This window comes from Lontra canadensis, unplaced genomic scaffold (assembly GCF_010015895.1).
Source record: "Lontra canadensis isolate GAN:19392208 unplaced genomic scaffold, GSC_riverotter_1.0 scaffold43, whole genome shotgun sequence".
NCBI classification, from domain to species: Eukaryota; Metazoa; Chordata; class Mammalia; order Carnivora; family Mustelidae; genus Lontra; species Lontra canadensis.
This window is the reverse complement of record NW_022631037.1, coordinates 3,251,179-3,278,674: the sequence shown is the minus strand read 5'-3', so window position 1 is coordinate 3,278,674 and position 27,496 is coordinate 3,251,179. Positions and strand designations below refer to the sequence as shown.

Genomic DNA, 27,496 nt, shown 5'->3' with positions numbered 1-27,496 from the left:
AAGAGATAAAACAGGCATACTTTAGAACAGACAGTATCATGTACATTTGCATAACCAAGAAAATATTAACTGAAGATAAGTTGAAATTAATAGATTTTTCGTAGTTACAAGTATCAGTTATTTACCACCTGTCAAATATTTTTATTAACTTTTTAAAAAAATTAATGGACTTTATTTTTTGGAGCAGTTTTAGATTTACCAAAAAAAGGAGTGTAAAGAATAGAGAGTTCCCATATATGCCCTCTCCCCCCGTCGCAGTTTCCCCAATTATTTAACATCTTATATTAGGTACATTTATAATAATTGAGCCAATAATTGAATTAATTCATTATTAACTAAAGTACATAGTTCACATTAGGGTTCACTGTGTTGTGCATCCTGTGGGCTTTCATAAATGGCTGTTATATATCCATCATTATAGTATCATACAGGATAGTTTTTGCTGCCCTGAAAATGCTGTGTTCTATCTATTCATTCTATTTCCCACTACCCTTGAACTCCTGGCAATTTATCATAACTTTTAATTCTAGGAAATCATTTACTGCTAACTTCAAGTAAGCTCAGTGTTCCCAAAAGCAACTATGAAGATCTAAACTTGCTTTAGTGTCCATTTACTCCTTTTGTAGTTATATATAAAATATATTTTATAGTTCTTGGGGTGCCTGGTGGCTCAGTGGGTTAAAGCCTCTGCCTTTGGCTTGGGTCATGGTCCCAGGGTCCTGGGATTGAGCCCCACATTGGGCTCTCTGCTTAGCAGGCAGCCTGCTTCCCCCTCTCTCTCTGCCTGCCTCTCAGCCTACTTGTGATCTCTGTCAAATAAATAAATAAAATCTTTTAAAAATATATATATTTTATAGTTCTTTAAAGTTGTATTTGTAACTGTATCACTTGAGATCCAGTTAAGAAATCAGAGGGAATAGAATCAGGAAATTGGTTATACAAGGGATAGAAGGGCTGAAAAGTCTAAAGGGAAGGTAAGACAGTCTTCTTTGGCTGCTATAACAAAAATATCATAAACTGGGTGACTTATAATCAACAAAAATCTATTTCTCAGAGTTCTGGAGGCTGGATGGTCTAAGATCAGGGTTCTGGCAGATTCAGTGTCTGGTTATAGCAAACCATCTTTTTATTGTGTCCTCAGGTGGTAGAAAGGGAGAAGGGTCTCTCTTGAGCTTCTTTTCTAAATACACTAATCCTATGACCCCGCCCTCATGACATAATCACCTCCCAAAACACCTACTAGTGTTACCTTGGGTGTTAGGATTTCAACATATGGATTTTTGGAAAACACAAATACTGGGTCCCTAGCAGGCAAGATTAGGAAGCTAGAAGCCACTACCCTCTCTAGGCTGATGGACAAATGAAGGAAGTTGATGTTTCTGGAGCTCAGAGACTGCTGTCATAGGCAAAAATTGGAATTTCGATAGACCTATTCAGGGGGAGCAAAGTTACCAACGAGATGCAGTAGGCATTAGAACTGAGATAAGGGACAGGAATAAATATCCTGGTTTTCACCTCTCCTCCCACCTTCTATTTTCCTGCCAATACCTCTCACTGAGAAAATTTCAGCTGGAAGTAAACTGTCAAGGAACCTGGTGAATATAGCTTGAAAGGTTCAGCCTCCCTATAATACAGAGCGAAGGGGGTAAGAGTGATACAAGAACAGAAAGGACAGGGACTAACATATTAATTCTGTTTAATTTTTTTAAAAAGATTTTTTTATTTGAGAGTGAGCAAGCAAGAGAGAGGGAGGGAGCACAAGTGGGGGAGGAGCAGAGGGAGAGGGAGAAGACTTTGATTCCCTATTGAGCAGGAAGTCTGGGACTCCAGGGTAATGATCCGAGCTGAAGGCAGATGCTTAACCAACTGAGCCACCCAGGTGCCCCTATTCTGTCTAACTTTTATTAAAAAAATTTAAAAGATTTTATTTATTTATTTGACAGCACAAGCACGGGAGCAACAGAGGGAGAAGGAGAAGCAGGCTCCCGAAAGAGCAGGAAGCCCAATGCAGGACTTGATCCCAGGACCCTTGGATCATGACCTGAGAAGAAGGCAGATGCTTAACCGACTAAGCCACCCAGGCATCCCCGTGTTTAATTTTTAAAATCAACTTTAATTTACTTATAATACAGTTACAGAAAATGTACATTTTAATATTTTTTTTAAAAATTAGGCATGGAGCCAAACATGGGGCTTGAACTCACAACCTTGAGATCAAGACCTGAGTTGAAATCAAGAGTCAGACACTTGGGGTACCAGGGAGGCTCAGTTGGTTAAGCAACAGATTTGAATTCAACTCAGGTCATGATCTCAGGGCCCTGGCTTTGAGCCCTGTGTTGGGCACCACGCTCAGTGGGGAGTCTGCTTGAGGATTCTTTCTCCCTCTGCCCATCCCCCCCACTCCACACTCTCTCAAATTAAATAAATAAAAAATAAATTTAAAAAGTTGCCTGAGCCCCCCAGGTGCCCTGCTTTAATAATTTTTGGCAAATGAATATATAGATGTGACCACCCAGTCAAGATATAGAACATTTTATTTATTTGTTATTTATTTTTTTAAAAGATTTTATTTATTTATTTATTTGACAGAGATCACAAGTAGGCAGAGAGGCAGGCAGAGAAAGAGAGAGGGGGAAGCAAGCTCCACACTGAGTAGAGAGCTCGATGCGGGACTCGATCCCAGGACCCTGAGATCATGACCTGAGTCAAAGGTAGAGGCTTAACACACCGAACCACCCAGACGCCCAAGATATAGAACATTTTAATTCCCCACCCCTCCACATTCCTTTTTACTCCTTTTCCATGAATCTCCCATGCCACCTCAGTTGCAAGCAACCACCATAGATTATTTTTGCCTGTTCTAGAATTTCATGTAAACATTATCATATAGTATGTACCCTTTTGTGCCTGGATTTTTTTCCCTCAGCATGTTTTTGAGATTCACCTACATTGTGTTCATCAGTAATTTTTTTACTACTGAGTAGTAGTCTATTGTATGAATACACCACAATTTGTTTATTCACTCACCTATTAATGGATATCTGGGTTATTTCCAAGTTGAAGCTATTACGAATAAAACTATTGTGAACCATTTATGTACCAGGTTTTTTGTATGTGTTTGGTGTGCATGTTTTCATTTCTTATGGGTAAATACCTGGGAGAGGAATTCCTGGGTCATATGATAAGAAACTGCCAAACTCAACAATTCTTTTTTTTTTTTTTTTGTTAAAGATTTTATTTATTTATTTCAGACTGAGAGAGAGCGAGTGAGCAAGCATGAGGTTGGGGGAGGGGGTGGCAGTGTCAGAGAGAGCAAGCTCCAGGCTGAGCAGAGAGCCTAATGAGAGGCTCCATCGCTGGATCCTGGGATCATGACCTGAGCTAAAGGCAGACACTTAACTGACTGAGCCACTCAGGAGCCCCTAACAATTCTTTTTAATTTTATAGATATCATCATTACTATGATTATCCATGAAAGGACATTGTATATTTCCTTCAAAGATCTAAGGGTTAGAAGGAGAGCAATTCTTACGAAGAAAGAAAAACCTCAAAAAATTTAAATACTCTTGGTACATGCACTTTCGTAGCTCACTATTTTTTAATAGATAGTAAGAAAGGGGATTAGGAAAGTGTAGGAGAAAAGGAACTGAAAAGGAAAGTAAAGCAATGCAAAATAATGACTAAAAAGACTTCTTGACAATGGCAAAATCATCCTACACAGCTGCTCTGAGATCCCAGCACTGCTGTCAGCAACCTTCTGGCAAAGCTACTCTGTCAAATGAAAGGAATAGGATCCATATTTGTGAAGGAATATCTTTATTAATATAAGCAAACACACCTCTCATTTATAGTAATAAAGAAGTGTGGGCTTTTTACTCTTAGTAGTAATGTTTCTTCACCATATAATACTTCCCTTTGATATGTGAGTTGAGTCATAAATTAATGTCACAAATGTCATCTAGATCAGGGAGGCAACTACATTATAAAGTAAGGTGTAGCTTGATATGAATTGTTATAGGTGAAAGCTATGTACTCTTGAACTAAATGATATGTCAAATTCTGAGATTTTAAAGTTATTGGAATGTAAAGTTGTGGACATTTAGGTTTGCAGCCTTAAAAGTTTTGTCAGTCTTTTCTAGACATTCTGAAATGGAAATGAACAGGTGGATTGAAAACAAAGACGAATGAGGAGTTTAAAGGCTTTCTTGGCATCTCATAGAAAAGTTGTTCTACATTGGTGATATTTTAAACAAAACACATATAAATACATTTAGCTTGTCTGGAAACAGACTTATTTATTGGGTCTTTCCATTTACCTCAGAGACAAAAATAAATAGTTATAGAGGACTTATGTGCATTACTCACTATATGCTTTCTATCATGTATTATTTAATCTTGAACTAGGAGAAAGAATGGATGTCTGTTTTACATGATGCCATAATGTACATTAGTGAGCTCAACCCACTTAATCTTAAAATAACAGTAACAGGTCAAGGATTTAGAATACAGTATTACATGAAAACAGTTGGCAGGGAGACTCCTTCTTCTTCCGTTAATAGCCAACTAGAAATGGTATTTCAGACCCTAAATCTAACTAAAACCCAGAAACAATAAATGGAGAGGATGGGGTGGATAATTTGTGAACATGTTTTTCAAAGTAGAGAAAGAATCACTATGTTTTTGCCGAATTATATGTTGCCATGGACATGGCAGTATGCAGTAATGATGCTATCATCTATACAGCTGTATAACAACACAGTTTCTCCTTCTCCCACTCCCCTCAGTAAGGCTTGAAAATAATAGGTTTGTGTATAGTTTGGTAAGAAAATTAGGATCATTTAAAGTCATTTCAGTTTCAATCTAAGAAAGAAAAGGAGGCTTGAAGGATGGGGAAGAAGAGCAAAGAAAATGTATGAAAAGTACATATTATGTAATAAGGTATAATATGTTTTATACAGAGACTACAGAGGGGTGTCTTGGAATGCTGGAAAACTAATGGCTTTGCAGTGAAAGGACCTGGATTTTAGTCCTTGTTGCATCACTTGTTTGTGACCTTGAGCAAAGTCACATCTTTATGGCTCAGCTTTCTCATCTATAAAATGGAATCATAATGATGTCTTCTACCTCGAGATGTTATTGTAAGGATTAAAGGTATGAAAACACTTGTAAACTATAAAGCCCTGTAAAAATAAGCCTTTATAGACATATTGCAGAAGCAAAGAAGAGAAGAGTAAAAGAAAAACTGTTCTAGAAGGCTTTGGAGGCTGATAACTGGGTTCTAATTACAATGCCATGGTGAGTAGCTTTGAAACCTGGAAGTAGATATATATCAATCTTGTTTCCTGTCTTTAAGAAATAAGGATAACACCACTTTCTTCACTGAATCAAATGAGAGGATATATGCAAAGGAACCTACCACTTGAAAGGTGTGTGATACCCCTTTCCCCCAAACTACTTATTAAATTGGTGTCACCAACAACAAAAGGTGTTGACACTGCGGTATCTTTCAACAGACACCTACGCTAAGGCAACGCAGGGACAGATAAGGAAAACCGAGGTAAATCCAATCCAAGTGGGAACCAGCAGTTAGACTTGGAGATGTCTTAGTTCACTCTTACCCAGTTGAGGCTAGGGTATCCATACAATAAAGATATGTAGAGTTGGAGAGCGGGCGAGTCGAGTGTCCTTTTCGACTCCGCGGGCTCGACGGGAGGGACCCTGAAATTCTTAATTAGAGCCGGTTACCATGGCGACAGTCTCTAGGCAGCGTGGGCTGAGCTCTCCGGAGGGCTGGAGGGTGGGCCGCCGCTGGACCCTGCGCGCGCGCCCGCCAACAACTTTCCCTCCAGACCCGAGAGGGGGCGGCGCGCTCCGCCCCCACCCCCGGGCCGCGCACGTCCGCGCTCGGCGGCGCGCACGCCTGCGGGAGCCCTCTCCAGGCAACCTAGTGCTGATAGCTCGTGCCGGTGCGGCCGTTAACAGCCTTTGCGGGAGCCCGAGGCTCGAGAGCAGCCCCCCTCCCCTTCCTGGATTCCCTACCCCCCCCTCCCTACTTCCCGGTCGGCCCCGGGGCATGAGCAACGATGGCCGGCTGCAGCCCCGAGGAGAAAACTTACCGGCGCTTCCTGGAGCTATTCCTGGGCGAGTTTCGCGGACCGTGCGGCGGCGGCGAGCCCGAGCCGGAACCCGAACCCGAGTCGGAGCCGGAGCCCGAGCCCGAGCCCGAACTGGTAGCGGCTGAGGCGGCCGAGGCTTCGGTCGAGGACCCTGGCGAGGAGGTGGCCACTGTGGCCGCTGCGGAGGAGGGGGAGCAAGAGCAGGAGCAAGACCCCGAGCCCGAAGAGGAGGCGGTGGAGGAAGAGGCGGTGGCAGCGGCGCAGGGCGAGGAAGAGGACGCGGCGGCAGCCCGGGGGCAGTCGGCCGTACAGCCGCCGCCGCCGCAGCCCCAGCTGCCGCCTCTACCCCCGCTCCCGCGGCCGCTGTCGGAGCGCATCACCCGTGAGGAGGTGGAGGGCGAGAGCCTGGACCTGTGCCTGCAGCAGCTCTACAAATAGTTAAGTAGCGGGGCTTGGCTGTGGGTGGGCCCGCTGTCCCCGCCGCGCCGGCCTCGACGCGGCTCTCTCGGCCCCTCAACTGCTCTTTTCCTCTTTTCGCCCCCTCTCCCGCGCCTCGCGCGGCTAGAAGCTCCCTAGCTCCTCGGACTCCGGCGGTCGCTGCGAGCTGCCCACGCCCGCTTCGGCCCCCGCCCTCCCACTGGCCCCGGCCCTCCCGCGGGTCTCGGGCCCCTTCTTCCCGTTGCACCTCGGCCGCCCACTTCTTGCTCCACTTCACAAACACCGCTTTCCCTTCGTGCTTCGGAAGGTCCTTTCTTCCAGTCTTCCGAGCTCCCTCTTAGCAGCTCCCTTCTTCATCGTGGAGGTTTCCTCCCACCCGGGTCTGTCTTTTCCCAGTCTGAGTCCCCTGTTGTTTGGCGGCGGAGAGACGCGACTCCCTTCTAGGCTGCGATGCGAGGTGCCTCCTGCGTAACCGCAACAACAATGATAATAATACCGGCTTTATAGCCACAGGAGGAGAGACTGGAGTAGGTTTTCCTTCAGGCGCTCGGCGTGGAAAGTGAAGAGATCTTGAGATGGCTTAATCCACGGAAGCCGCGTATCTTAACGATATTTGATAACTCATAATTGAGGGAGATGGGAAGGAATTGAGAGGGAAGGGTAAGCACATTTTTACGAGCGAGACTTGAGGTGAAAGAGTCGTAATTCGTTAAAGTGGAAAAGTCAGGCTGGTTTGATAAAATTGCATTCAGGTGCAGTATTTTCAGTCCATTAAGTAGATGGGGTAGGGGAGAAAAAGCAGATGGCTTAGCCACACAGATGAAAGTCTGAAATAGAAAGGTCAAGGCTTTGCCTTTCATCCCAGGTCTGGTTTTTATGGGCTTGAAATAGAAATGGTTTACAATTGCGTTTCTTTCTAAATGGAATTGTTCTGGAATGACGGAGGAGAATACTGACAAGTCTTTGAAAATATTGGTAAACCTGAGAGTCTCTTGGCATTCTGCTGATAGTTGTATTGAAAGGTGTTACTCTGCCCCCCCCCCCCGAAGTTTACTGCTGCAAGAATCACTGCAATTAAGTTCAAAGCCTAACTTAAAAGAAGGGCCTGGAAAGTAAATGTAGTCTTCATCCAACCTGACAGACACCTGATCAAATCATTCTTCCCGTTAAAGAACAAGCTTATCAATAGGGGAAAAGCATTTAACCTTTCTGCTGGAGAAGTGGACTGTGTTGATGTCCTATACTTTATAAGCCTTTTAAAATTTAATTTTGAAATGCAATCCGATTACCAAAGTAATAATGCTTTCTGGGAAATATAAAAAATAAAATGGCGTGTTATACCACCACTAGGGATAACCGGTATTAACATTTTAGAGTATTTCTTCCTAGTGTTTGTAAACTGTCAGAGAAGAGGGCTCATGAAATGTCATTTTTAAACACTAAATAAAGACATTTAGAACTTCTGGTTAAAATGGAAATGTTTAAAAAGTGGAGGAATTTATCTGAGCATCAGACTGATCCTTTTTTGACAGTTCTTACCTTTACAAATGCAGTGACAAAGAGACGCACATTTAAACATTAGAGAAGGTTCATTAAGAAGAGTCATTAGTTTGGAACAACCATGAACATTTGCCATTCAAAAAGTTTTTTTTAAAAAATGGAATCTATATAAAGATGATAAGGTGGTAAATGTGTTTTTCCATAGGAAAGGAAGCAAGATTAATTTCAATATGCATAAAACTAGAAAAAGATATTCAAATGATAAAATGGCCATTTGAGAACAGAAGTTTGGATTTGAAGTAAAACTAACAAAGTTAGAAAATATTATTTCACCTTAAATCAGAGATTTTATCATTTTTACTGTGCTTCATACAAAAGCTATTAATCTATTTTTATTCAGATATAAAATGGCTGGCTTGTTTATGTAAAGTATCTTTAAGATCCTTAACAGAATAAAAAACAAAGGAAACCTTCACTGTGTTAAAAATATACTTTTAAATTAATACTTCTAATTATTTTTTATTTATAAAAGAAAATCATATCAATTAGTCACCAGAGTCAATACTGGAAAACACTGTAGATCAGTTTTCTGTCTAAGCACTTTATTTTATAGATGAGAAAGTGGATCTAAATGTACAAGTAATTCTGACATTTCTCAATCTCTGAACCAGAAAATTCTCCTTTACATATTTGAAATGATGGGTCCTTAAATTTCCTAGGAAATATTTTGAAATAATTCTGATTAGAAATATGTTGAAATTGCTTATTTGGGGAAGGTGATTTTCTTTTCCCCAAATATTTTCTCACCCATTTTTCATTTTGGGAATTTGTGATATACTTTAAAAACTCTGCCATGCTTGTCAAAGAGAGCTGAAATTCTTAAATAGAACTACCTGAACTATATATTCACCAATTTAATAATTGGGACTAGTGTAAGAAGAAAATAACACTGCATTTAATACCAGTTTTATAAGTCTCTAGTGTGTGTTTTCTATCAGGATTTTGGAAATATACAATATGGAGCTGCTAAATAAACAGATTCTCTGAAGAAAAGAAATAAGGGTGCTTATCTTTTGATTAGTTTTATGTATACACCAGTTGGAAATTAAAACAGTGAATGTTTTTCTCAATATTTTGCTTCTCAAGAATTTTATAACAAGAACACCAGATATATTTAACATTCTTCATTTTGGTACACTCAAAGTCAGGGCTAACTTGAGGTAGGCAATTACTTAGGTAAGTAAAGGATCAAGGTTTAAATAGACAAAATACAGTTATAATTAGCAACTTAAAAATTTTTCAGAGTATTTGGGATAAAGATTTTGCATTAAAAATGGGAAATGTATACTTAGATATTTCTCTACCAGATTAAAAAGAACACATAACATTTTGAAAGAATAAGAACAATAATTTGAAAACAGCAAAAATCTTGGATGAGAAAGACCTCTGTTGTGGACTATAAAAGTTTTCTTGAGGACCATTTAAACATTTTTTCCAGTTTATTAAACCTTAAGAATCAATAATAAATGCATGCAATATTTTAGAACTGTTTCACTGAATTGATCTATTGTCAATAAGAAACTCCAATGATTTAGAACCTTCAGCTGCTAGTATAAGAGGATCTGTTTTATTTTAAGGTTAAATGTCCCCCAAGAGATTAAAATAAATATATATATTTTTTAAAGATTTTATTTATTTATTTGACAGAGATCACAAGTAGGCAGAGAGGCAGGCAGAGAGAGAGGAAGCTAAGCAGGCTCCCCAATGTGCAGAGAGTCTGATGTGGGGCTCGATCCCAGGACCCTGGATCATGACCTGAGCCGAAGGCAGAGGCTTAAGCCACTGAGCCACCCAGGTGCCCCTAAAATAAATATTTTTTAGTGACATAGTATTAGAATTTCTGAGGTTAATGAGAGACTCTCTTTGTAAAGGTAGAAATGAGATATTTTATAGCTTTGAAATAATTTGCAAACAAGAGTTTGTAACTGATCTTATAGCAAATGTGAATATGAGGCTACATGCATAGGTTACATGGGTCAATATGGTGTATTTTATTTATCTACACTATACTGGGGATATCTATTTGTTTTAATCCAGAAGAAACACATCCTCTGAAGTCTTTACTAGAGCTCTATGTCATTAGGTTTTTAGAGCAATTGTTTCCTCAGTTATTCATTTAGTCTTTGTTGGTCTTCTTGAGGGGGAGACAGATATTCCAGGAGCCCCGTGAAGTTAAGTAGTTCCAGATAGTAATGAGGGGTGGGAGGTACTTTTAAAATTGCTTTGAAAAGAAAATTTTTGGTTTTAGATATTAATAATTCAGTTACATTGAATTATGTGAATCATTATTAAGTTTGAGATAGGTCAGAAAATGAGTAAATTTTGTCTCACTTTTACATATATAGAAAAAATACATGGTTGCAAGCTTTAAAATATTCATTTAAAACTACATCTTTTTTTCTTATTAAGAAGTAATAAATGTTCACTATAAGAAATGGAGAAAATTTTCATTAACAAAAAGAAGAAAAAATTTTCAAGCATTTATTTAACCTGAAAAGGTTAAGTTTTCAGGTTTTATTCCTGCCTCTTAGGTTGCTGCTTTTCTGTGAATTTTTAGTACTCCAACTGTCCCTTTAATATTGATATTTCATCCTTAACCTTTTCCACTCTGGTGACTTATTTGTAGTCAATATCAATTTCCCCCATGACTTTGGTTATTTGTTATTATGGTTCCCAACTCTATATCCATCTCTGCTTTGACTGCTAATGGAATAGCTTTACCTGAATATCTAGAAAGCTTCTCAAACTGTTCACCACCCAATTCAATCTTCCAGCTTCTTCTTGTCTCCCCTGCAAATAAGCAAAACTAAAACCTGATTTTCTTTCTGGTGGGTCCATTCCTGATCTCTCTCTCTCACCCCTCACATTCAATCAATTTTGCCTTGAAAATATCTCAATATCTCACAGATATGTCCCTCTCCATTCCCACTGTCATTGTCATCTTTTGCCAGTCTTACTCTTCACCAATATAGTCTCACCATTATAGCCAAAGTAATTTCTTTTTTTTTTTTTTTTAATTTTATTTATTTATTTAACAGACAAAGATCACAAGTAGGCAGAGAGAGAAGGGGAAAACAGGCTCCCCTCCAAGCAGAGAGCCGATGCGGGGCTCGATCCCAGGACTCTGAGATCATGACCTGAGCCGAAGGCAGAGGCTTAACCCACTGAGCCACTCAGGCACCCCCAAAGTGATTTCTGTAGAATCTAGATTATGTAGATTGTGTAGCTGTCCCTACTACTTATATATTTTTACTCTTTTCCCAGAGTTAGCCTAACTGCGAGGTTAAAGGCATAATCCTCCAGACCACCAAGTCTCCCCAAGACTTCTGACCCCAGCTGCAAGGAGTTAGGTTTCAACTATGAAGAGGGAAGAGTCCACCCAAGACCTCCCTCACTTCTGACATCAACTGTTAAGTTTAGGGGTTTCTCAAAACCACCTCCAGATTTGATAATTCACTAGAAAGACTCAAAGAACTCCCTAAAGACTATTATACTAATGGATATTGTTCATTTTAGGGAAAAGATACAAATTTGAACCAGCCAAAGGAAGACATGCATAGGCACAATCTAGGAGAGTTTTAAATGTGAAACTTTCGTTGTCTTCAGTATTGAAGACAATGCTCCCCTCCCCAGGGTTGATGTGTGGTAATACACATAGAGTATTCCAGCCCAAGCACCTCTTCTGAGCTTCAGTGTCCAGAGTTTTTATTGAGACTTATTGCTTGATTGGTTGAACTGGAATTCAGGCTGATACCACATGGTCCAGGGGTCTCACATATATGATACTACTATTACTCTAGAAATTCCAGGGTTTAGAGGTTACCTTCCAGGAGCAAGGGACAAAGGCTAGATCTCTCTTTGGGCAAGGCCAAATTATTTACTATATACCTTCATCATTTATCTCTCCATCGCCCTTCAAATAAAATCCAAAGAAGGCCTTATAATCTTATTCCATCAGCTCATCTCTGAATCCCTAAATACCTACTCCCTCCCGCTTCTACAGCTCTAGAAACTACACTTCAGCCATTTTAGACGACTAATACACTAGTTTGAAAGTGCTGTGTTTGCTGTTACCTCTGCACCTTTGCATAATAACACACTATTCCTTCTGCTTGGAATATCATGCTTCCTCACCCCCAATCTGCCCGATCAATCTATTACCCATTCTTAAGTTCTCCATTTAGCAACATTTTGCCAACTCACAGTCATGAGTTAGTGTCTCTTCTATGTGTCCCTCTAGAAACCCAGGGATTAGTCCTCTTGTAGCACTTGTTTTGATTCATTATTTTTTGGTCAACAAATATCTATCTTCTACTAGAGCAGGGGTCTTCAAAGTGAGGTATGCCCAAAATAATCCATTGGGGTGAAAGAAGAAAATATTAAAATCTATTTGCATACAAAATATACAAAATATGAAATTGTATACAGAATATGAAATTGGGTGCTATTAATATTTGATGTATTGATTGAGATTGGCAGTTCTGTATGACAACTGATTTCATGTCAAGTGTGGTAAATGAGGTATACTGATGAAATGCAAGTTTCACAGGTTAGAAGAGTCAACAGTGATATCCTCCCTCCAATTTTCAGAACATTATAAAGTATTGTGATTTACCTGCACCAATGGATCTATTGATTATATTTCCTGGTTCTAACAAAACTAATCCTCACAAATGGATATTTGGATTTAAAAGTTCCTGCAAAGAAATCATGGGTTGAACATATTTGTAAGTGTAAGAAACAACAAAACTTGAGAGCCTATGCTTCCCCCATACTTACATTAGATTTTTTATATTTTTATCTTTAAATTATTTTTCCCTACCCCTACATTAGATTTTTTAAAAAAGCTAATACAATCCTATCTGATTAGAAATGAACAAAAATGGATTTATTAAATAGATTATGTGAAATAGTAAAATACAGGTTAGTCAAAGAAATATTGAAATACTACTGATGAGGGGTGCCTAGCTCCTCAGTCTTAAGCATGTGACTCTTAAGAGCATGTGACTCTTAATCTCAGGGTCATGAGTTCAAGCCCTATGTTGGACGTAGAGCTTACTTTAAAAAAAAAAAAATATTGCTGGTAAGAGTTGTATATGTGCAAATGTGCAGGTATGTATGCATGAGCGTGTATGTACATAATTTATAACTATGTACATACATATACATACATACATGGATGTGTGTGTGTGTGTGTATACATGGTTCTCCCAAATATTTTGGTAAGGTGCCTAAGCAAGTGTTTGGAGGCAATTGTATTGGATTATTAGCTACACATTTGCCATCGTGTTCCTAAGTTAATAATGAGAGCTACATAAAGGACACACACAAAAAATATTTGCTGATCCAATGAATGAGCTACGATTTAAAAAAAAAGATAGTTCTAAAAATAAATACATGTAGTTCTTACTATTTTATTTTAATTTTTTAAGATTTTATTTATTTGACAGAGAAGGAGAGCAAGTGAGCACAAGCAGGGGGAGTGGCAGGCCAAGGGAGAGGGAGAAGCAGGCTCCCACTGAGCAAGGAGCCCGACACAGGCCTCCATTCCAGGACCCTGGGATCATGACCTGAGCTGAAGGCAATTGCTTAACCGAATGAGCTACCCAGGCACCCCTAGTTCTTACTATTTTATTTTATTTTTTTAAAAGATTTTATTTATTCGTTTGACAGACAGAGATCACAAGCAGGGGGAAGCAGGCTCCCCGCTGAGCAGAGAGCCCAAAGTGGGGCTCAATCCCAGGACCCTGGGATCATGACCTGAGCTAAAGGCAGAGGCTTTAACCCACTGAGCCTCCCAGGCACCCCAGTTCTTACAATTTTAAATTGCTTTTAAAAAAACTTAGTACAAAAATCTAAAAAGCTTAGTAAATTTTAATATGTTAAAACTTTTTATTATAGAAAATTTAAAGTATATAAAAAATAAAGTAGTACACTTATCACCCAGCCTTAGCAATTATCAATTTATGGCCAATCTTTTTCATCCTTACCTCCAGATAACTCATCCCGCTTCCCATTATATCCTCTGCAATTTTAAAATGAATGCTCAGTAATCTAATCAAAATTCTGTTGGACATTTTAGGTGTTACCAATTTTTGGTTACTCTAAGAATAGTGTGATGTTCATAATTTTAAAACAAACTTTAATTTCTGTTAGAGTATATTTCTAGTGTTGGGACTGTGTTAAAAGATATTTACATATTTAAGGCTCTTGATACATAGTTTTAAATGTCCTCTAACAAGGTTTTACTAGTTTACTCTCTAAGCAAATATGTATAAGAAAAAGATTTTTGATATTATAAAATAATTTAAACATTTACAAAATAGAATAATAAAGTAAATATCCATATACCCATCATCCAGTTTTAACAAATAATCATAATTAGGATTATTTTAAGGAAATTATACATTTCATATGTAATTGAAGACTCTGTTTTCACTCTCTTCTCTGAACCCATTCCCTTCCTCCCAGAGGTAATCTGGGAATTCTTGGAATGTACTCTCCTGTTCTGTATATTTTTATATTTTTATTACAAGTGCATTTGTATGGTCTCAGTATATGCTGGGCTTTTTAATTTGTTTTTGGTTTTGTAACTAGCTGTCTTGAAAAAATTTCATGTTGTTATATAGAGATCCAGGTTTTTTTTGTTTTTTTTTTTTCATTTTAGGTACTTTATATCATTCCGTTGTCTGATTGTACTATGACTTAATTATCCAATCTATCGACAGACATTTGGATTGTTTCTGGGTTTTTTTGTGAATTATCACTATATTAGTTTAATACTAGCTGCTCTAATGGGTAAATCCTGAAATCTCAAAAGCTTTACATAGTGTTCATTTCTTGCTCACAGAGTTAACTTTCAGTGGAGAAGAAAGGGCTGGGTTCTATAGAGTGATTAAGCCATCGAAGCTAATAGAGTGTATGTCACCTTCAGCCTGTGGTTTCCAAGGTTGCTTCAGGCACCAACATCCATTCAGCAGACCTAAGAATGGAGAATGATTTGGAGGTTTTTAGCAGCCAGTCTTTAGAAGGAGCAAATAGTCTTTTCACTTTGCATTGACTAGAATGCAGTTCATGTTGGCACCACTTATAGTCCATATTTCACAGCAAACAGGACTGAGAACAACTCTATGCTATGGAGAAAAGAACATAAAACATTGGTGGAAAAATTAGCATATTCTGTCCTACAAATAATTCTGTAGTTTAGATATGTCTCCTTGTGCATATTCATAGATTTCTTGGGTATATACCTGAAAGTGGAATTGTCAGACTGAAGTTACATACACCTTTACTTTGTTAGATATTGCCAAATTACTTTGTCTAACTTCATAGTAGGAGAGGTTTGATTTGTTCATGTTTTCGCTATTTGAAGAGGACACCTGCCTAAAAGTCTAGACCAATGCTTTCCAATAGGAGTACAACTGAATCACATATATAATTGAAAATTTTCTCTTAACCACATTTTATTTATTTATTTATTTATTTATTTTTTCTTTTTTAAAGATTTTATTTATTTATTTGACAGAGAGAAAGATCACAAGTAGGCAGAGAGGCAGGCAGAGAGAGAGGGGGAAGCAGGTTCCCTGCTGAGCAGAGAGCCCGATGTGGGGCTCGATCCCAGGACCCTGAAACCATGACCTGAGCCAAAGGCAGAGGCTTAACCCACAAAGCCACCCAGGCACCCCACTTAACCACATTTTAAATTGAAAAGAGACAGGTGAATTTAGTTTTAATAATTTATTTAACCCAATATATCCAAATATTATATATTAAAATATATTACCATTTAATATGTAATTAATATTAAAATATTATTTAGTTCTTTTAAATTTTTATACCAGGTTTTCAAAATCCTCTGTATCTTTTACACTTATAGTACATCTCATTTTGGAATATCACACTTCAAATGTTTAGTAGCCACATGGGACTAGTTAGTGGCTACTAAATTGAATGGCACAGCTTTAGACTTAGTAACAAAAACTTTAATTCTTTAACACATATCTAACATTTAATTTCAAAGTCATATTTAAATGGGTTCACCAATCACTAAATACATCTTTATTTAGTCTTTGGAGGAATTACAAGCTGAACTTATTTTGCCTATATTTATTTATTTATTTATAAGATTTTATTTATTTGAAAAAGAGAGAATGAGAGAGGATTGGCGGGGGGTAGTGTCAGAGGGAGAAGGAGACTCCCCACTGAACAGGGAGCCTGATTTGGGGACTGGATCCTGGGACTCCAGGATCATGACCTGAGCTGAAGATAGTTGCTTAACCAATTGAGCCACCCAGGCACCCCCCTCCTTTTTTTTAGATTGTACTTATTTATTTGACACAGAGAGATACACAGCGAAAGAGGGAACACAAGCAGGGGGAGTGGGAGAGGGAGAAGCAGGCTTCTGGCCAAGCAGGGAGCCCAGTGCAGGGCTCAGTCCCAGGACCCTAAGATCATAACCTGAGCCAAAGGCAGACACTTAACTACTGAGCCGCCCAGTTGCCCCCCCCCCCGCGCTACAGTTCTTTCTATGACAAGAGAATAATCTGATTCAGATTTCAATAATCAAATTGTTAACTTCTCACAGAGTATACAGGTGATAGTTTTCTGTTAGTTTTCTGTTGTTGTGTAATGTGTTACCAGAACTTAAGGGCTTAAAACAACACCCATTATTATCTTACAGTTCCGTAGGTCAGCAGTCCAGGAATGTTCAGCTGGGCTCTCTGCTTAAGGTCTCAAGTCAAGACCAGTGTGTTGGCTAGACTGGACTTGTCTGGAGTCTCAGGGGTAGACTCTACTTCCCAAATCTATACAGGTTGTTAACAGAATCTAGATACTTTTAAAAGATCTGAGGTCCTTATTTCCTTGCTAGCTGTCAGGTGGGGGGGCTGATTATCATTCGTAGAAGCCACCCATGGTCCTTCTCAAATGGCTGTCTTCGTCTTTTTTCCTCCTTGGTTTATTTATTTATTTAGATTTTATTTATTTATTTGTCAGACAGTAGCAGAGGAAGCAGAAGGCAGAGGGAGAGAAGCAGGCTCCCTGCTGAGCAAGGAGCCCAATCTCAGGACTCTGGGATCATGACCTGAGCTGAAAGTGGATGCCCAACTGACTGAGCCACCTAGGTGTCCCCCCTCTTAATTTTCAAACCATTAATGGCACATCAGGTCCTTCTCATGGTTCACATTTCTCTGGCTTCTCTTGTTGCTAACCAGAGAAAGCTTTCTGCTTTTAAGGACTCATGTGGTTAATATAACACAGTCACAGGAGTGATATTTCATTAGTATCCACAGATTTTAGAGTGGTTAGAGTGGGGAATCTTTGGGAGACCATTTTAGTTAATTCTTCATACCACAGTAGAGAAGCAAGATGGCAGCACATTTTAGTTATTTTGTTTAAAGGTCTTTTAATTCTCTTCTAAATGAAAGCAAAGTACTTTATCCATTTCTTTTTGTCTCCATTTCCACAGGCCTGGTCCAAGTTTTCATCAGCTCTTACTGAGCTGGCAATAGCATTACTCTGAACTGCTGTTTCTCCTTCCACATTTCCCTCCCTTTGATCAGTTTTCCATACAACAAATTGTCTGGCCTCATCTTGACCCACCTCTGCTTGTGCTCAGTTTTAATGTTTCGATCACAGTGGTCTTCATTTACTTCCCCAAATCTACCATGGTCTGTTTTAAAGGCCTCTGTACTTCTGTGGTTTTTTTGCCCAAGCAACTTTTCTCCTTAACTCCAATTACCCAACTAAACCATTAGGTTTAAAGTATCTCTTCTTTATAGAGCTGTTTCCTTATCCATGGTCTAAATTAAGTCTTACTTTCAGTTTTCTAGCATCCTTTACTTTTTCTTTATATCAATTTACCACAATTTAATTATATATACGTATTTGTATGTGTGTGTGTGTGTGTGTGTATATATATATATATATATATATATATGTGTATATGTATACATACATGCATGCATTAGTTTAATATGTCTTCTCCAGACTGAAGGCAACAGATAAAGAATTTGTTCTTTGTGTATTCAGCATCTGGTAGAAGTTCTGGCCCATAATAGGCAGTTATTTGTTGAATAAATGAACGAATTGTCAACTTTTTCTCTGCTCAATCTACCAGATAGTTTCATTTCCAGATTTTTATAGGCCTATTCTCCTTCCCTTCTTTCTCTTTGTTATTATTTTCTTTTTCTCTCCTCTGAATGGCAGAGGAGCTTGGCTTCATATTTTATGTTATTTTTGGTATGTTTGTTAACATTTTCAACTAGCTGCAGAAATATGTTTACAGTTTTCATTATTAACACTCCACAACTTTGTAAATGAATTTTTTCAGGGACTTTAAAAGAGTTTTTGTATAATATTGTGAGGTTTTTTTTTTTAAGATTTTATTTATTTATTTGACAGAGAGAGAGATCACAAGTAGGCAGAGAAGCAGGCAGAGAGAGGGAGGAAGCAGACTCCCCGCCGAGCAGAGAGCCCGATGTGGGGCTCGATCCCAGGACCCTGGGATCATGACCTGAGCCAAAGGCAGAGGCTTAACCCACTGAGCCACCCAGGCGCCCCAATATTGTGAGTTTTTAAAAGAGTTTTGTGAGAATATTGTTCACATGACAAATTTGAAGAGAAAGAAAAAGAATACTGTATAGAGAGTAATGAGCTAGTTAAAAGATTGAAACTATTCTTAATTCCTTGTATTTTCACTTAAGACTTTACCTTCTGATATATAGGTCCGAGGAAGAGCAGTCCATTACTTTTTATTTTAGTTTAAGTCATTAAAAGAAAAAGAATCAAAGACCAGTGTGCTGGTTAGAAATATCAAACATAATTTTTTTTCCTGGTGACTTGATTCCATAATGATGTATAAAATTCCCACAGAAGCATAGTTCTTGTATGGATTTGAAGTGTTTGACCTACTTACCACAAGACACAACGTTTGATCATTGATCCTTATATAGTACTTTCTTATTCACGGTTTTCTACTTTGTGAATCTAAAAAAAAATAAAACAAAATAGTGCTTTTTAATAAGCCTGCTTTTTGAGAAGTAAATTGTGGTACAGCTAATTTCACCTTTGCATAAAAAAAACAAAAAATAAAATGTAACGCTTTTAAGGTGATGTGTATATATATATATATATATGGTGTTATGTATATATAGTGTTTATATATGTATAAGGTGATATATACGTGTGTATATATGTATATGGCATATATATATATATATGGTGATATGTATATATGGGGTTTATAAGATTGTATTTGAGGTATGTGATACATAAAATCCTTTTTAGGCCAGAACTCTAGAGGGCAAGAATCATGTTGTGAACATGTTCTTATTGAACCTAGCAAGTTATTACATAAATATGAGAGGTGACAGTCATTAAATCAGGCTTTCACTGATTTTGCTGTAGAAATGACCTCCGAAGTTTTGAGATTTGATTTCTGGCTATTATGAATATTTATCAGTTCATACAGCCTTGGTTTAAAGCAGCTTATAAATACAGTCTCATCTATTACTTGGGTTTGTCATATTCATAATCTTTGTATATACTGTTAGAAGAATAAAAATATCTTCAACTTTTTAAGGTCATGGAAAATTCACTGTGCATTTAGAAACAATTTTCAGTCTTTTAAACAGATAAATATGAATTTGCATTTAAATGCTCTTTGCCAGGATATTCTCTAATCTTGGATTGATAAATATAAATATCTTTCCATAAAACTTAGTTAACAACGTAAACCTGCAGAGAATCAACACTGTCTGCACCTGAAATAATTGTGGAACTAGTAGTAGTTATAAGCTGCTCCTATTTCTGTTGTTGCTACTACATTTATTCAGAGCTTGTCCAAGAACTGTTTTATTTAATATTAGGTTCTATTACTAACCTATTTTGCAGATGTGGAAGCCAAGGTGGAGGAATTTTAAAGAACTTTCTCAAGTTTCCACCATTAGGGTTGTCACTATGACATAAATTAGGCAGACTGACTTGAGAGGTTAAAGCTTTGAAGTTTATTTTGTGATTTTCAGGCTATGTTACAAACATTTCTATGGGGAAGAATATCAGTGAAGATTCAGTTCAATTCAGTTGCTTGAATATGAACTGCTGTTGCTTAGTTCAGACTCTCTCTCTCTCTGGCTGAGCAGGGGACAGAGGGAGAGGGAAAGAGAGAATCTTAAGCAGGCTACACGCTCAGTGCAGAGCCTCAAGCAGGCTCAACCTCACGGCCCCGAGATCATGACCTGAGCTGAAATCAAGAGTCTGATACTTAACCTACTGAGCCATCCAGGCGCCCCCTAGTTGAGGCTCTTATCACTTCTTATCTTGATTACTTTAGTAGCCTCCCAACCGTTAGTCTCTATCCTCTAGTCTAGCCTCACTGGATTTTCTAGCACAATTGAATTCACTGCATTTCTCTAAAGATATCATGTTATTTCTCACCTGTCTGCCTCTGTGGGTGCTATTTGTAATTCATAGAACATCTACTTTTCCTGGCTAACTATAACCTCCCTTTTGATGGAGAGAGGGTAGTTGGATTTTTATCTCATCTTCTGCCTAAAAAGTCCATCTTACTTAGGTTTTACCTATAAATAAAGGGCAGTCTAAATTTTTGCATTTAGGGCTCTTGGGTGGCTCAGTTGGTTAAGTGTCTGCCTTTGGCTTAGGTCATGATTCCAGGGTCATGGGGTTGAGTCCCACATTGAGCTCCCTGCTCAGTGGAGAGTCTGCTACTCTCTTTCCTTCTGCCTGCTGCTCCCCCTTCGAGTGTGCTCTGTCAAATGAAATAAAATCTTTAAAAAAAAAAACTTTTTTGCATTTGAATTTTCCTGAACTCTTGCTTCTAATGAAAGAAAAGACTGAAAATTAGTGCTGCTTATTAAAAATATAACAGTGTATAGTTCATAACAATGGCAGACATATTACTATTCACTCACTAAGGTGCCTAGAGATGTTTTTTCCCATTTTGTACTTGATAAGTCCTCCGATCTTTTTAGATCTTTTAATTTCAGTATGAATTATTGAAGTAGCCAAGGGCACCTATTTATATAGGTTTAAAAAACTGTATAGGTTTATAAAGTTTCAATGCCTAATATAGTACTCATCCACTCAATATTGTATTTCTTTTGGAAAGAAATCTTAAAACTATTTTTTTAATTAAAAAGAAATACTTTTGCTCAGGTTGCAGTCTGTATTAATATCATATATTCAGTACGTGATCTTCCAGAAGACAATGAAGTATGTTATTAATAAGTAGCAGATTATAAATTAATAGAAAACAGTGATCACTTGTATTCTAGAAGTGTCGTGGATTAAAATTCCATGGGTCCATATGCAGTAACATAGTTTTGGAATCATTATCCTTGTAAAATCATATTTTTTTGCATAATGCATTACAAATTACTCAAAGTAAAGCTTGTCCTTCAGAATCAGAACACCACAGTATATATTAAAATATCAGTTTATATTCAACATATAATGCTAAAAAGTAAAACTATCTTTGACTATCAAGAAAAGGAGGTAGAAATAGGACAAATGATATCAGCTTCTAGTATAGTTCTATAAAAATATATTGAAGTTAAAATATTTTAGAGATCAAATATAAAAGCATTTTTCTCAGAAAGAACCCTTATAAATACTCTTATTCACCAACTAGTTAAACATTAAATGAAAAAGCCCATTAAATATTACATTAATTAGTTTATCTTTATAGTCTTACATAGGTTAAAATCACCAAACCATGAAACTGAGTTTCTTCTCATTTCCCTATGGGTTAAAAAGGGAGATTTTAATTAAGCTTTGCTAGGTTAAGAATTTCCTTTGTTTTAAAAAGTGATTTATTATAACTTTTCTTAAGTCATTATCTAAATAAAGATAGCCTTACGTGTGACTTGGTAATTTTATGGTCAGTATATACCAAAAGTTATGGGTGTTCAATTCCTTAGGCATATATGACCAGCAATATTCAAGCAAGATATTGAAACACTTAGTATTTTTTAATATGTATAAATAACAGTAAATCCTAAAAACAATATGCTTAAAGACAGTATCTTTTTTTGAAATTGATATTAATGGAGTTTATTTTCTTTACTTATCACTTGTTTTCCACCTCATTACAAAAAGGATTCCAAGTGGCAAATTAATTTTACTATAATGGGAGTAATATTTATTTAGTCATCAAAAAAATATTAAGTACCTACTATACGCCAAGCACTGTGTTAAATGCTGCTTATGCAGAAATAAAATATATGTTCCTTTCCTCAAGAAGTGTGTGGTTTAGAGGAAAAGGCAGAGAAATTACAGTACAGTACAATGTACCATAAAAATTGTTAATTTTGGTATGTATGAGTTGATATACTAAGCACATTATATGCTATTATTTTCTACTTTTTTTTAAGATTTTATTTATTTATTTGACAGACAGAGATCACAAGTAGACAGAGAGGCAAGCAGAGAGAGGGAGGGGGAAGCAGGCTCCCTGCGAGCAGAGAGCCCGATGTGGGGCTCAATCCCAGGACCCCGAGATCATGACCTGAGCCGAAGGCAGAGGCTTTAACTCACTGAGCTACCCAGGTGCCCCTATTTTATATTTTTAAATCAGAAAATTAATGTGTAGGTAACTCCTCCAGGGTCACATGGTAAGTGGTGGAATCAGAATTTGAACTTCCAAAGCTTGTTATCTTGCTGCCTCTGTATACTGATAAGAGTTAAGACACAGTGATGTGGAGGGAACATTTTATGGGAACACTGAGGCAGATGTGCCAATGTAGGACATTAGATTGTGAAAGTGGGATGTTTACATTTTTAGAGATTAGAAGACTAAATAGGAATTAGCCAAAAGGAGGAGGGAGCTGAAAAGCATTCCAGCAGAGAGACTACCATGTACAAAGGCATTGAGATGAGAAAGCATAGCCCATTTGGGACTTGTCTGGCTGACTTCTTATTTCTCTGAATAGGGAAGGGTAAACTTCAAGAAAGACCAGAGAAATAACCTGAAAGTCAATTACTCAGTCATTTATTCAGTTAATATTGGGCGTTGTAGACTCTGTACTCACTGCGTCTCTGGAAAGAAAGATACTGGAATTTTTAAAAGTAAATAGAAATGCCACAAATATTAAACAAAACACCGCATAATCAGGAAATAGAAGAGCCTTATACTCTTTCTTCTGCCCTGTAATTTGTTTTGTTTGGCTTCTAGAATAATGGCTTCTAAATTGTAAAATCTCTTTCTCTTTTTTTCTTTCTCTCTTTTTTTTTTCCCTAATCATTTCCTCTCATCATGCTACCTGATGACAACATGTGTGGAGATTTTAGAACTGAAGACTGCCTAAAATGTTCTCATTTCAGCTATGCTTAAATCCTATTTTCTTCCTAAAGATTTATGAAAGGATAAGTATAGTTCTCTGTATCAGTATCTACTTGTGAACTTATCTTTCAGAGGACAAATAAATACTAAAAGTACTAAAATAGATCCTTTCAGAGACATGTTTAGAGAGATACAAGCACATCAAGGTGTTGGATGGATATACAGGCCAACACAAGACCATAACCCAGATTAGAAATATAAAATTTAGGAAGTAGGGAATGGTTTTTCTGAGACAGAAAGAGTGATGTTTATTATTAGACACATTTATCATTCAGTGAGAGAATTATTAATTTCTGTCTTTCCGATCTAAAGACATAGTCTTCAACACTCATTTCAAATTCAATGTTATTTACAACTAGAATTTCCTAGAGGTAAACTGGGAGTAATTATTCCCTTCCCTGAACTCCCCAGTATTTTATCTGTATCTTTTTAGAAGACATTCAATAATTCCTTCCTTTTTATATGTCATTTATATGCATGTTTTATCTCCTCTGTTAAACTGTATGTATCTTCCTTAAAGCAGAATTCATGTTTGATCACAGCACTAAGCTTTGTGCATATAAGGCATTGAACTATTTAGTGAATTAAAGCATGGCATCCATATCATAAATGAAACCATTAGAGCAGTGTTTCTTACAGTGTTGGACATGAATTACCTGCTCCAGAATCATCTGGAATGTTTTGTTAAAAATGCAGATTCTTGTGCTCCTGCCCATACAATTGAAGGGGAATTTCTTTGGGTTCCAGGAATCCTGTTTCGAATAAAAACCATAGGTAATTATGATGCACATCAAAATTTGAGAGCCCACTGCGTCAGGGAGAACATAAGAATCCAAATGAAAATTGAGGTTACATGCGGGGCGCCTGGCTGGCTCTTTTGATAGAGCATGCGACTCTTGATCTCGGGGTCATGAGTTCAAGTCCCATGTTGGGTGTGGAGCCTACTTAAAAAATAAATAAAGTTCAGTTACATGAAAGTGCAAATGTGCCTAATGATAAAAATAATAAACATTTCATACAGGGGTGCCTGGGGGGCTCAGTGGGTTAAAGCTCTGCCTTTGGCTCAGGTCATGATCCCAGCGTCCTGGGATCGAGCCCCGCATCGGGCTCTCTGCTCATCGGGGGGCCTGCTTCCTCCTCTCTCTCTGCCTGCCTCTCTGCCCACTTGAGATCTCTCTGTCAAATAAATAAATAAAATCTTTAAAAAAACAAAAAACCATTTCATACAAAGTAGGGCATAAAATATAAGAAAAGTGAACAGGAAGATACTTTAAATGCAGTTTTTTTTATGTTAGTGAAGGTCAGTGTTCTGTGTTTTGGAACTGTCAGTTTTAAGCATATTTAGATGTATATAATTTTGAATATGAGTGGCCATGTTTTATGAATATATTTGAAGTAAAGCATCATGTTTTTTTTTTTTTAAGATTTTATTTATTTATTTGACAGAGAGAGATCACAAGCAGGCAGAGAGGCAGGCAGAGAGAGAGGAGGAAGCAGGCTCCCCTCTGAGCAGAGAGCCCAATGCGGGGCTCGATCCTAGGACTCTGAGATCATGACCTGAGCTGAAGGCAGTGGCTTAACCCACTGAGCCACCCAGGCGCCCCAAGCATCATGGTTTTATAACTAAAGACTAAGAATCTTAAAGATGCATTGGATGTTCTACTCTGCACATTCTTGTGTTGCTATATGCATAGAAGTTTTTAAGGGCATGACTTTATATAATATAGTTTGGGACTAATAGATTTATTGTAAGAAATAGTGTAGTTTAGATAGAATTTAATGATATATATATTTTTTCTTTCTTTAACAATACATTATGTTTTAGATTTACTTGTCAGTGAATGTTTGTGATTTTTTAAAAAATATGCAATTGTTGATAGAATGCTGGTTATCCTGGCATATGCACTGTTGAAGTTGAAGGCTAGGATAAGTTGTAGGAAGCAAGTTCAATATAGGTTTTCATCCAGGTAGTTCTTTTATTTCTAGTACTTAAGCTGTTTTTTTTTTTTTTAAGGTTTTATTTATTTGACACAGAGAGAGAGGGAACACAAGCAGGAGGAATGGGAGAGGGAGAAGCAGGTTTCCCACTGAGCAGGGAGCCCAACGCGGGGCTCAATCCCAGGACCCTGGGATCATGTCCTGAGCCGAAGGCAGACGTTTAACCCATTGAGCCACCCATGCTCCCCACTTAAGCTGTATTTACAGTAGTAATAAAGATTAAAAAAAACCTAAATAATGCTTGTAGAGCACTGGTCCAGGTATTTTGCATATATTAATTCACTTAATTCTCACAACAACCAAATGAACTAGGCACTGTTGTCAACCACACATTCATTACAGGTAAGAAAACTAAGGTACTGGGTAAGAAACTTGTCCAAGTTACACAACTGGTAAGTGGCTAAGATATGAATCCATATGGGATAGCTTCATAGTCAGCACTCAACTACTTTTACAATAATGTTATTTTTTAAACTAGCAATTAATTTGATTTTATCTTAGTCATGATCACAAGCATTTTACAGAAATAAGATGACAAATGTTTTTGAGTAAAAATTTTAACTGAATTCAGCCTACATCTAAACATTATCTTTTATAAGTGGCCTTAATACTATTTTTGCTTTTATTGGTTAAATTTAAGTAGTAATGTTGACGTTTCTTTACTTAAAATAGTTGGGTGTCAGAAGATTCTTTTAGCATATCCTTTTGGTGTTTGTGATTACAGGAAATGATCATTTATAGTTTAAAAAAAGTGTGTGGGAATACTTACTTTCAGCACTGATTGGCCCAAGTGAAAGTCTAGTAATTTTGATTTTTGGAAGCTATTGGAACACTTAACAGATTTTTATGAAATGAGAAAACTAGATAAATTTGCATAGTGATGATTTAAACTTCAAATATATAAGATGTTTAATATATATTCTTTCTGATAAAGGTTACTATAAAGTTTTTCTCTACAAAAAGTGGGTTTTTATTGATGTTTCTGTGGTACACATGAGTAAAATATTTGCTCTTGATCCTTATTTTTAATTACATAAATAAGTCATTGTAGGTGTCATTAATTGCTTTGTTTCAATAAATGCTGAGGGTGATTTAACCAACTTGTAAAAATATCTAAGTTATGAGTGCTATATATTTTATTTATATATTTTATGTACATTTACATATATTTTACATATACATATATTTATATATTATATATTATTACATATACACATTTTTATATATTTTATATATATTTATGTATATTTACACATATATACATACATATTTTTATATATTTACATATTATACATATATTTATATTTTTACATATATAAATATATATTAAAGATTTTTAAAGATTTTATTTATTTATTTGAGAGACAGAGAGAGATCACAAGCAGGCAGAGAGAGAAGAGGAAGCAGGCTCCCCGCTGAGCAGAGAGCCCGATGTGGAGCTTGATCCCAGGACCCTGAGACCATGACCTGAGCCAAAGGCAGAGGCTTAACCAATGAGCCACCCAGGTGCCCCTAAAATATATATTTTATACATATATATTTTAACATGTTAATTTGTCTTTTAAAAAACACTAACTTTGTTTAAAAGGTTTAATTGAATACCACCAGCCTCTGTTATAATAGGGACAGCTCAAAAGAAGAGGAGACCTAAATTAGAGTGAAACCCAGAATGGAAAATAAAGAAGAGAATGAAGGCTTCTAAAGAGAGGTTTCTTAGAATAAAGGCTTCTAAAAAGAGGAGGTGGGCTACAGGAACCTTGAATAAGAAGATCATGGATATGCTTGATTACATGCCCACCCCCCTTTTAAAAAAGATTTTATTTATTTATTTGAGAGAGAGAGAAAACATGAGCTGGGCGGGGAGAGGGAGAAGCAGACTCCATACTGAGCAGGGAGCCCAGTGTGTGACTCAATCCCAAGACCTTGAGATCATGACCTGAGCTGAAGGCAGATGTGTAATTAGAGCCACCCAGGCGTCCCTACATGGCTCTTATTTTTATTTTTTCACTATAAATTTATATCTAGT

General features: G+C 37.3%; 1 protein-coding gene across 1 annotated transcript in view; it reads left to right on the top strand.

Moving 5' to 3' along the window:
- Positions 1-5,793: 5,793 nt before the first annotated feature.
- Positions 5,794-27,496, top strand: part of PPM1E (protein phosphatase, Mg2+/Mn2+ dependent 1E) — a 206,834-nt gene continuing 185,131 nt past the window's right edge. The window contains exon 1 of the mRNA XM_032871926.1: positions 5,794-6,553. Within this exon, the coding sequence (XP_032727817.1) occupies positions 6,084-6,553 (470 nt within the window). The 5' untranslated portion in view covers positions 5,794-6,083. The remainder of the gene's footprint in view (positions 6,554-27,496) is intronic.